Genomic DNA, 11,922 nt, shown 5'->3' with positions numbered 1-11,922 from the left:
ATTTATTTATTTATTTATCTTTTTCCACACTGCCTTGTTTTTTTAAAAAATTGTATGATGACTATATGCTCTGTAAGGTGACCTTGGGTGTTTTGAAAGGCGCCTCTAAATTAAATGTATTATTATTATTATTATTATTATATATATCATCAATATGCATGATATAATAAACAAACAAGGTGCAGGTGTTTGGGCTGGTGTGCATACAGTAAACCGCACGACCTGCACCGTCAATGAGCATGACTCCATCCCGCTCTCCACCAGCTTTCTCCCTCTCTCGCTCTCCCTCTCGAGCACGCCACCTTCTTTTTCCTGAATGAAATCGTACGCCGCTCGGCGCTATAAATAGAACGGGGTCGTTGACGTCACAATGCATCGCATCCACGTCGTCGTCGGCCCGCGTGCAGCACGCCTGCAGATGATCTCGCAGCTTGACTCCTCTCTCACGCTCGCTCTCTCTCTCTCTCTCTCTCTCTCTCTCTCTCTCTCTCTCTCTCTCTCTCTCGCTCTCTCTCTCACATACACACGCTCTCTCTCTCTGTGTCCCTTATCCTTTCCCTCTCTCCATCGCTCTCTCTCTCATCCTCGCGCTCTCTCTCTCTCTCTCTCTCTCTCTCTTCTCCCTCCCTCCCTCCCTCGCTCTGCTCGTCTTTCCAGCCCCTGTAAGAGCAGGATGTCTGGCTGGTGGAAGGACAGAGTTGCTACACGCCAGATAGTATTCAACCACGGCTGAAGACCAGGGCGCGGATTAACTGCTCCACGAGCCGGACGCTGTGTGGCTGTAACCACACCATGACGGCATGATCCTCGCCAGATAGCGTCGCGTATAGCGCTGTTGTAGTGTTTTGGGTGTGTGTGTGTGTGTGTGTGTGTGTGTGTGTGTGTGTGTGTGTGTGTGTGTGTGTGTGTGTGTGTGTGTGTGTGTGCGTGTGCGTGTGCGTGTGCGTGTGTGTGTGCCTGTGTGTGTGTGTGTGTTTGCGAGTGTATGAGTGTGAGTGTGTGTGCGTGTGTGTATGTGTGTGCTGCCGTCCGTGCTCGTGTCACGAGGTTACTTTTGCACACTTACTTTGAAGTGTTGACTGCAGGTTTTTGTTTTTTTTTCCCTCGGGTAAGGCGGACCTATCTTGCTCGGTGGAAACGGTAGGCTTAAAATTTACTCCTTTACACCTCAGTGCCGCACCTGAGTGGAGAGAACAAAGGCGAAGGGGTGGTGTCCGTGAAGCCAGAGTATAGGCTTCTATTGAAGTGTGACCATTATTGCTTACAATAGAGTTACATCAGTCACATCGGATCGTATTGAACGCATATTGTATATTGTAGTAGCAAGCTACTTACAGTTTGGCACTGAGCTGCCATGCATTCTTAAAGTGTGCATGACTCAAACACCTGAATGTATTGCAACATTGCCTCCGTCTTGACGGAAAAGTTCCGGTGGAAGCAGCTGTGCCCTTTTATAGAACGATGCTGTGACGTCGATTAAAGGTCAAGCAGTTGACGTCAGAATTCACATAATCCCAAAATAATGCATTGTGACGGTTTTGACGGTTTAATTGTTTTGCGTGTTGTGGTGTGTTTCATGCCATTTTTTCCGACAGCACTTTGTAAAAGCCATGTCTTTATCTTCCTTAAAGATAAAATCCCTATCACTGTCCGCCGGGTGAATATGCCCGCAAAACAAGCTGGTTGACAGGTCTATGTCCCGCGAGGCATGGCATGGTTTCCTGTTTCTCAGGGCAACTGCTCCACCTAAATGTTGAACGTTACATCACAACATCCCACCTCGTCGGCTCAGCCTGGTGCTCCCATCAGCTGAGTGCTGCAGGAATAACTTCCTGACAAGAGTGGTCGCGATGCAACACATAAAACGTCACTCCTTTCCACTTAAAGCTTATCTCTGAGGATTAAAAGGTGATATAACAAGAAGGGTGCATTTTAACGAGAAAGGCACACTGAACTGGCCTGTCAGTTTTTTAGAATGAATTGTGTGTGTGTGTGTGTGTGTGTGTGTGTGTGTGTGTGTGTGTGTGTGTGTGTGCGTGCGTGCGTGCGTGCGTGCGTGCGTGCGTGCGTGCGTGCGTGCGTGTGTGTTTTCCCAAAGACGTAAAAAGATAAACACTAACAAATGGGTCAACATTTCCATTGCAGAAAATGATAACTTCTTAGCATGAGTTCCTGATCGCAAGGTGACTAATGCAGAGATAGAACGTGAATCGGGTGGGTAGCGGAATCCAGTGATTATTGCCTACACACCTCCACTCCACTCCTTCCCGTCGTTCCCCGTCGTTCATGCCCATGCTGAAGAGGATCCATCTGCAGTGAATCCATGGTGCTGTTCCAGCCAACCATATCCATGCAAAAGTGTAGAGGCCATTTGAGCCAGCATGTTGTGTGTTCGTTGGGGAATTGAATGACATCTTGATCAGGCTGTGCTGACTTCATAATATACTGCGCTAGTTTGCAGTGTTTTGGCTTTACTCATGGTCATATCTTCCTCTGCGTTCAGAACGCAAAGGAAACATTTTCATGTTTTGTTTTCCATCCCCCTGTTGTTCATAAGTCGTTACCTTCCTCTTGCACAATGGTGCTTTGGTTGTTACGTCAGTAGTATTCCTTTAGAAGATGCACCAGTGAGTGACCAGGAGTGGGTGTTTGGGCCAGTTGGTCTGCGGGCCTCAGATCTAAGGGGGGCTAATTCGGGCACAGGGAGGGCCGAACAGACAGACAGCCGGACGGTTAGTCAGCATACGGTGACGTTGCATCACACAGACAGCAGAGATAAGGCAGACCAAGGTTAACGCGGCGCTGAAAGAATGACCTCGCCAGGAAAAAGGAGTTCTGCTTCAGAAAAGCAATCAGCTGTATATATGGGTGTCAACCATCAGGATTTGGGTAATGAGCAGGTGTAAACACAGGTGTAATACAAATGAGCTGGCTCTGGCTTGATTTGTGATCAAAATCAAGGCATTAACCTACAGATGTCGGCCCCTGGCCCTGGTTAAATTGCTGTTATTTGTCACCATCAGTATATAGATAGAGTAGTTGTTAGCAGTGCCCTGCAGTAGGTAGTCAGTTCAAAGGGTTTATGATTCACAGTGAAGACAATGAAATGAGAGACAATAAGTAGACAATAAGTGGGAAAGATGGGACATGATCAGATGTATGTCAGCGCAGCAAGGGCCCCTGTCTTCAAAGCTGCAATCAGCCTGACTTGGTTTTGATTACGTTGTGTTTTGATTGAGTCTCTTGATTCTCATGCATTGGCCAAACAAATACGTGAGAAACACGAGACCGAATCAAAACATGATTTAATCAAAACAAAGCTGGCTGAGCATAACTTGCTGATTGCAGCTTCAGGATAACAACTGATGCACCAATGGCAGAAAGACCCTTCAACAGTTGAAGTGGTCCTTATAGACCTTCCATCCTGCAGGTCATGTCGCTCTGACGACTGCATGCTACAATACAGTATGGCTTAAGGCTTCTCTGTAAAGCCGTCACTGGCTTCTCAACCATCTGTGGTATCGCTGGAGCCCATGATGTTTTGTGCATTTTAGTGTGGCACTTACTGGCACAGACTTTGTAACAGCATATACAAAGAATAGAAAAAGAAAACGGATTCAAATTACCCTTGAGCCTGGAATGGGTCAGATGAGGTGCGTGCGTGTGTGTGTGTGTGTGTGTGTGTGTGTGTGTGTGTGTGTGTGTCTGTGTCTGTGTGTCTGTGTGTCTGTGTGTGTGTCTGTGTGTGCGTGACAGATATCAACCTTGTTAATGTGATATGTGTCTATGTAATCAGAGCCGCGTAGCACCAGAATAAGATAATAGCTTTCAAATAATGGCTTCCTGGCACGAGGCTATTTAAGCAGAGCAAATACATCAATAAGCACAACATACAGAATCAATGCTTAGGATTTTGGTGTGTTTCGAGGATCCACACAAATCATACTGGCACAAAAACCTTTACGCATGCGCAGACACTCTGAAACCATAAAGTCATATTCCAGGGGTTAGACTGCGGTCATTCTTCTTGGTAACTGGGAGTGTACTTCTGGGCAACTGGGAGGGGATTTAATAACAGATAATAATTATAAAATGATAATGATAATAGCGGGGCTGTGATGTTGCCTATGGACTCATATGCAGGATTATGACTTATAAAGGATTATTACTTATAATAATAACTCATTATGTCATAATTTTAGGAAGAAATTTCAAAATTTTGAGTGATGTCGAAATAGGACCCATCATCAGTTGAGCTATTTGCTAACTGCTGTGTCTCCGCCCCCTGAAGTTTCCCCTCGAGGTAGATGATGGACTACGAGCGACCCAACGTGGAGACCATCAAGTGTGTGGTGGTGGGGGACAACGCCGTGGGGAAGACCCGGCTCATCTGTGCCCGGGCCTGCAACACCACCCTCACCCAGTACCAGCTGCTGGCCACACACGTCCCCACCGTCTGGGCCATCGACCAGTACCGCGTCTGCCAGGAGGTACTACTACTAATGCATGTGGGCTTAAAGGTCCCATATTATACCACCAGGTGTGAGTGTGATCAGCCATTACAAGCCGTTTTGAAAATCTGCCTCTTCCTGCTTTTTAGTGACATCACAAGTGGGTGTGTCCACCTAGATTTGTGCTGGATAGATCAGTCTACCAGCCGACCCAGTGGACTGTAGCAAACGCTGCTCATCTATCCTTCATACATCTAGGTGGCACGCCCACTTTTGATGTCAGAAGAGGCAGATTTCCAAAACGGCTTGTAACGGCCAAATTAGACTCACACCTGGTGGTATAATATGTCACCTTTCAGAGAAACAGGTGCCGTGGTGGTGTTAGAAGTGGTTTTGGGCTACCCCTAGAGGTTGGAGGTCTCTATAACCCTGTGGAACTGTCGGGTACAAGTGTGTAGAGACATCATCATTGTCCCTTCATTTTTATCCATTGATGTACAATCTGGGTCTATAAATATATAGTAAGTGGTCGAAATGATCATACTCTGTGTCAACGGTATTGACGCCCCTAATGGATGGCAAGCCACTCATGGATGAGATGGTGGGTGGCAATACTTCAGTCTTTATAGAGATTGACCGACCAGGGTGATCTATAATTGAGTCATCTCACCCGTCATCTGTCTGGGTCTGAAGCTGAATCCGCTATGACTCTACTATTATGTACCGGACATCATTGTGTGTGTCTATGATGGTTTCTCCCCCAGGTCCTGGAGCGATCCAGAGATGTGGTGGACGAGGTCAGTGTTTCTCTACGGCTGTGGGACACATTTGGAGATCACCACAAAGACAGGCGCTTTGCTTACGGCCGGTAGGACACATGGTGGTTTGAATGGATGTGTGATTGTGTGTGTCCGGGTGTAGACTAGAGCAGTTGGAGCACGTCTATACTTTATGTTTTCGATGTCCATCTTCTCAGAAGCATCAAATAACACAGGAAGGGAGCCTTTAGCCTGGCCTCAGATCCAACACCACCAAGCTGTTACCGCAGCTTTCAGCGTTCAGTGAACACATACTGCAGGACATTATTGAGATGTACTCTTGGCTTTCTGCCTCCCACTGCTACTGCAAGCCTCTCAGTCTTGCACTCTACTCTTAGGGTACTTAAGGCCATCTCCCCCCTCTGATTGAGTGCCGTGGTCAGCCAAGCCTCCTAAAGCCTCGTTTGAGGTGCCAACCTACATAAATGAAATAAAAAACATCACATCGCCAAACTTGTGTTTCGTAACAGTGTTCTCGTGAGAATCCGATTTGACTTTCCCAGGACTCTCCGCAAACAATCTCAAAGCCCCTGTCTTTAAAAACGCCTCTCTGCTCCGTTTACTGGCTCACGTGCCGGAGCACAACCTACATTCTCTCAGGCCGGCGCAGTATAGATCTGCCTCTGCGAGGGCATCAATTCTTGCCCGTCCTGTTTACTCCTCGCTAAGTGACTAGTTGGCCCAGTTTCCTGTCCTCCCTCAGCCTCTTACCGTTATTCTCTGGGGTCACCTGCACGACCATCCAACCCGTGTCAGCAGATCGCCAGGACGACCTTCATATCAAAGACTTCCCGGCACAAAAGACCCACTTTTATTTTTTCTTGTAGTCCTATGTAATACAGTCAAACAGAACATTCTACAACATCTCCATATCAGTGAATACCTCTTAGACGTTAAAACAACTTTTTGACTTCTAGCCAGCCAGAGAGCCTACAACCGTAGAGGAAAAGTGTTATGGTGATTTAACGGAACTTGTCAGTTGACCGTAATCCAAACCCACATTTCCCCTTCAGACCTCTGTACATTTGCCGCACAGTATTAGCGTTACGTAACAGAGAGTTCAGACTCCCTAATGCCTTCTGGCAGAGACTGGACCAAAGCCACTCAGCTTTAATGTCGCTCTGATGGCCAAGGTTAAAAAGAGTCTTTGCCAGATCTTTCGATAGAAATGCAGATATTGGTCAAGCCCTGAAACATGGGAGTGGAGGCACTTTTGTTGCTTGTTTTTGTGTTTATCACCTTTCACTTTAGCCTGAGATAGCCTTCAAACGGCTAAACTAAGTACAGTTTTCCAGAAGGTTATCCACAAATACATGGGTTGTTTTGATTGAGGGATCTAGACTAAGCACTCGGGTTTAAAGTACAACACTTTCCTCGCTATCAAAGCGTTGATAAGAGATCGATGGCATTTGGCTCGCTCTGATGCACCTCTGTCTGTCTGCAAAGCCATGATGAACGGACTTCTGCACGGTTGTCCCTTCATCCTGTTCACTTCTGTCCAGCTCGGTGGCCGCATTTCAGATGGATGTGTGCTCCTAGCTTGCATCTTGCTCTCTATTGCTTCGAATAGTACACTACTTCAAAATAGATGGCCGGGTTTCAGGACCATCTTAATCTTTATACTGTTTCTGGAATGTATTCATTGTAAAGGTTTGTGCTGATAATCTAAAACGAATTGATTACGAACGGTCGATTTTAAAATAATTTAAGCAGTAGTGCACTTTCTCAAAGTACACACACACACTCGCGCACGCACAGCCACTACCAGACACACAGGCATGAACACACACACACAAATATACATACCTACATCATACGTATGCATGTTAGGTACCGGGAAAATATTTCATCACTCTATATGCAGTTCTAGAAAAAAGTACTAGCTTGCAGGTAACACTTCACATATATCTCTCTCTCTCTCTCTCTCTCTCTCTCTCTCTCTCTCTCTCTCTCTCTCTCTCTCTCTCTCTCTCTCTCTCTCTCTCTCTCTCTCTCTCTCTCTCTCTCTCTCTCTCTCTCTCTCTCTCTCTCTCTCTCTCTCTCTCTCTCTCTCTCTCCTATTTCAGGTCAGATGTAGTGGTGCTCTGCTTCTCCATAGCCAACCCTCACTCTCTGCACCACGTGAAGACCATGTGGTCCATGGAGATAAAGCACTTCTGCCCGCGGACCCCCGTCATCCTGGTGGGCTGCCAGCTGGACCTGCGATACGCTGACCTAGAGGCTGTGAACCGGGCCAGAAGACCAATGGCCAGGTACAACCTCACACAACGAGAGGCGAAGAATACATTGGATATGCAGCGCCCCTGATTCTGGGCATCCTTAAGCCTTAGTGTGTGAACGGATGGGTCATTTTATGCCGCAAGCAATAAAGCTTTCTCCCATTTCTATTAGAGAACCCAGGTGTGTTCTTGAATGAAACTCTCGATGTAGGGTTTGATGCTGCGCTTGCTTGTCGACATGCTGAGCATTATATTGGGACAGAAAGGATGGTGATGGTAAATGGACGCATTTATAAAGCACTATTATTGCATATGGCCATTCGATGATTTTTATAATTAGTGCCTTCATAGTCATCCATTTATACACACATTCATACGACCAATCATGTCAGCCATGCAAAGCAACAGCCAGCTGTTCGGGAGCAGTTAGGGTTTAGGTGTCTGGCCTCTCGTCTTGTCTCTTGACACTTCGCGAAGAAAAGCAGGGTATCAAACCAGCAACCTTCCCTTTGCCAGATGACCTGCTGTACCTCCTGAGCTACCATCGTTACAATGGCAATTAAACAATCTGAAATAAACAAAGAATATTACATTCTTTAATTTGACGGTTTGCCCTTCACCTTGTCTGTCTTCATAGGCCTATAAAACAGGGAGACATCTTGCCACCGGAAAGCGGCCGAGAGGTGGCCAAGGAGCTGGGGATCCCCTACTACGAGACCAGCGTCTTCGACCAGTTTGGCATCAAGGACATCTTTGACAACGCCATACGAGCCGCTCTCATCTCACGGCGCCACCTGCAGTTCTGGAAGTCTCACCTGCGCAAGGTACATCGCGTACACAGTACAAAATGTTATAAAATACAAAATGCTTGAAATTACTTTTTGATTATTTCCATTCTATTTTTTTTTTCCATTATTTCCATTCTCAGTCCTTATTTTACAATTTTTTCTAAATTTTTACGACAACTTGTCCAAGTTTTTGGACAGCATTGTCAATGAGATTGTGCCCTCTGCCCTCCCTTGTATCAGGTCCAGAAGCCCCTCCTCCAGGCGCCCTTCCTCCCCCCAAAAGCCCCTCCCCCGCTCATCAAGATCCCGGAGGTGGTCCCCAGGAGCCGGTCTCGGGGGGCCCGCCTCCTGCTGGACAGCCCGCTGTGTGCCGACGTCCTGTTTGTCCTGCAAGACCACACTCAGCTCTTTGCCCACAAGATCTACCTGTCCACGTCCTCGTCCAAGTTCTATGATCTCTTTCAGGTGTGTTGATGCATCTTATCCGGTGACTTTAGAAGACCCTGCCGTTTTGGCAATGGCAATGAATCAAAGAACAAAAATAAAGAAAGATATTCTTAGGATGGTCTTAAATGTGTGCAACCTGATAGGCAGAATCGATCAATTCTTGATGGGTGATTTAACCCTGGTAACCGTATACTTGGACCGGAATGAACCCTGTGGGACATTTCAGATGGACTTCTCGGACGAGTCCCAGTGTCTGGTGGTCACAGAGAGACACGGCAGGGACCATCTCATGAGGACGCTCAGTTTGGACACGGAGGAGGAGGTGGCCGTGCTGCCCAACCTGTCCCCCTGCTCACTGAGGGCTTCCAAGGTAAGCCTGGAGTCTACAGTATCACTGAGGGCTACCAAGGTAAGCCTGGAGTCTACAGTATCACAGAGGGCTACCAAGGTAAGCCTGGAGTCTACAGTATCACAGAGGGCTACCAAGGTAAGCCTGGAGTCTACAGTATCACAGAGGGCTTCCAAGGTAAGCCTGGAGTCTACAATATCACTGAGGGCTTCCAAGGTAATCCTGGAGTCCAACTTCCCCTTGAATTTTTATGGAAACAGCGGTGATGTTGCAGGTTCTTCTTTAAGGTAACACATCTTTCAGCATTGTTTACCAGTGATGGATACATCCCTCTGTTGCAGAGCGACGGCACCTTGCGGATGATGAGTTTCAGCGGGAAACACCGGCGCACCAAGCTGTCCCTGGCCTCATGGAGCAAGGCTTTCTACAGCATCCACAAGGAGAACATACCAAACCCTGTCACAGACACCCTGGCCCCCATGACCGTGGTCAAGATGGACTATTCCATTCAGCTCGGCCCCTTCAGTGCAGTGCTGAGGTGTGTTGTCTTTAACCGATAGTTTTGACAGCTCATTTTTATACTGTCTATAGGGAAAGCTTAGGCCTTTTTGCAAACACATCTAAAATGCCATTAGAAGAACTCCATCAACAGCCATTTCGGCATAGAAGTTGTGATTCGGCCAGGATGGCTGAGTTACTGTAAAGTCAGGGGTCTGGATAATGGAACTTGATGGAAGACCCACACAACAACCAAGTTTAAGTTGGGTGGATGAATGATGAGGCATTGACGTTAGCTGGATCTCTTGCAAACAAAACAGAGATCTGCATATAATGTGACACATAAGACCTCTGTCAACAGCGACCACTTGAATCACCCATGACACCCCACGCTCTTCACACACCAACAGGTTTCTGTACACGGGGGAGCTGGACGAGAAAGAGAGGGACCTGATGAAGATAGCCCAGATCGCGGAGGTCCTGGAGGTGTTTGACCTGAGGATGATGGTTGAGAACATCATGAACAAAGAGGCCTTCATGAACCAAGAGATCACCAAGGCGTTCCATGTCCGCAAGGCCAACCGCATCAAGGAGTGCCTGACCAAGAACACATTCACAGGTTTGTCGGTTCTGCCGTTGTCCTTGGGAAGCAGCAGAGTCAAGAAATCAAGTCCAGAAGTCAGTCAAAATGACAGGATTAGCAGGAACCTTAATTCAATTTATTTATAAAGCACTTTTCATAGTGCGGCAATCTCTAAGTGCTGTACAGACCTCAAAGAGAACATGCAACAAACGAAATGCCTCCATATGTTTGTCTTCTTTAGGCCTTGACTGTTTGATTGTTTCTTTCTGGGCCAACCGCTCACAGATGTCACGTTTCGATTGGATGACGGCACCATCAGTGCCCATAAGCCCTTGCTGATCGCAAGCTGTGATTGGATGGCTGTGTTATTCGGAGGGTCCTTCATGGAAAGCTGCAACAATGAGGTAGGAACATTAAGTACTTTCAGGGTAGTTCATATGTAAGCCATTTTCTTCAGGATCGTGATTTATTGTTGTTTTATAAAATGAAGGGCAGATCATGTTCAGTACAGGTGTTCGGTATAGGTCAATGTGGACCTGTATATAATAATAATAATAATAATAATAATAATAATAATAATACATTTTATTTATAATGCACTTTATATTCAAGAATCTCAAAGTGCTTCAGAGAAAAAATAAAATAAAATAAAAAAATGTGTGTGTTAAGAATCAATATCACCAAAAAGCCTTTTAGTGTTTATGGTGGCGACTTAACTGATCGGTTTGTGAACAGGAATGGATGAATATCCAAACAACCATACCAATGGAAAGATGCAAAAGAAGCTAACCAATTAATGGAAATGACTTGTGTTGGCTCAGCTACATGGTTGAGAGGAGAGCTGTTTAAGGTTTTAGTGCTTGTGTTGTCATGTCTTTATGCTCTCCAACCCTTTCCCTCAGTCTTCTGATAATTTCCGCTCATTAAAAAATTGTTTGACCATTTTGTGAACCATACAATCTCATCACATCGTCCTAAAAGTCATCCTTGATTTGCCATGCATCAAAAAGTCTGTCCGTATCTGTGAAAAGTAGACGATTGTGTGCAAGTACAATCCTATTCATCCAATCCTGTGTGTTCAGGTGGTGTTCCCGAACACCAGCCGCGTGTGCATGCAGTCGGTGCTGGAGTACCTGTACACAGACAGCCTGTCCCCCGGACCAGAGCTGGACCCCATGGAGCTGACTGCTCTGGCCAACAGACTGTGCCTGCCTCGACTCACGGCACTCACAGGTAGAATAGGGGCCGTCCCCTGCCGTCAGACGCATGTCACCGCTAAGAATGAGTCACCGTCCCTGATGTACTCGAAACAAAGGAAGGTTGGAGTGTTCAGGCAGACAAAATGGCAGGCCTGCGACCATTTCAGTGACTACATGGGGCCGAGTCTGAATCACCGTGTTCGACTTCAGTTTCGACAGCTGACGCAAACAACTCTGAGCCTTTAGCCTCTTTGACCTATTTTCTATCTTGATACAAAATAACAAAAAACAATGTTCTAAATCTATGCACACACATAGTGTGTACGTGTTTGTGTGTGTGTGTTTCCAACCTGCCCAACTGTCATTCCCTACATTTTGGAGTGTGGGCGTGCACCTGCCTTCTGAGCTTATGAAACACTCGGGTTGATGATTAATGTATGAGAAAAAAACTGACGTCATCTCTTTCCATCTCTGTCTCACTTTCCCTACCCGACCCCTCCCTCACTCACTCCCTCTCCTCTCCTCTCCTCGCTCCTCCTCCTCCTCCTCCTCTGTCCCCTCCTGCGCTCT

The 11,922-nt window shown here is 46.6% G+C and overlaps 1 protein-coding gene across 1 annotated transcript in view; it reads left to right on the top strand.

Annotated features, from left to right (window-relative positions):
- Positions 1–628: 628 nt before the first annotated feature.
- Positions 629–11,922, top strand: part of rhobtb1 (Rho related BTB domain containing 1) — a 16,159-nt gene continuing 4,865 nt past the window's right edge. The window contains exons 1-11 of the mRNA XM_060036310.1: positions 629–1,140; positions 4,292–4,490; positions 5,216–5,319; positions 7,336–7,521; positions 8,126–8,312; positions 8,517–8,741; positions 8,950–9,093; positions 9,414–9,610; positions 9,981–10,189; positions 10,439–10,557; positions 11,236–11,472. Coding sequence (XP_059892293.1) covers positions 4,308–4,490; positions 5,216–5,319; positions 7,336–7,521; positions 8,126–8,312; positions 8,517–8,741; positions 8,950–9,093; positions 9,414–9,610; positions 9,981–10,189; positions 10,439–10,557; positions 11,236–11,472 — 1,791 coding nt within the window. The 5' untranslated portion in view covers positions 629–1,140; positions 4,292–4,307. The remainder of the gene's footprint in view (positions 1,141–4,291; positions 4,491–5,215; positions 5,320–7,335; positions 7,522–8,125; positions 8,313–8,516; positions 8,742–8,949; positions 9,094–9,413; positions 9,611–9,980; positions 10,190–10,438; positions 10,558–11,235; positions 11,473–11,922) is intronic.

The sequence above is a fragment of the Gadus macrocephalus genome, chromosome 18 (assembly GCF_031168955.1).
Source record: "Gadus macrocephalus chromosome 18, ASM3116895v1".
Lineage (NCBI taxonomy): Eukaryota > Metazoa > Chordata > Actinopteri > Gadiformes > Gadidae > Gadus > Gadus macrocephalus.
The sequence above is the reverse complement of the archived record's forward strand: the minus strand, read 5'-3'. Positions and strand labels throughout refer to the sequence as shown.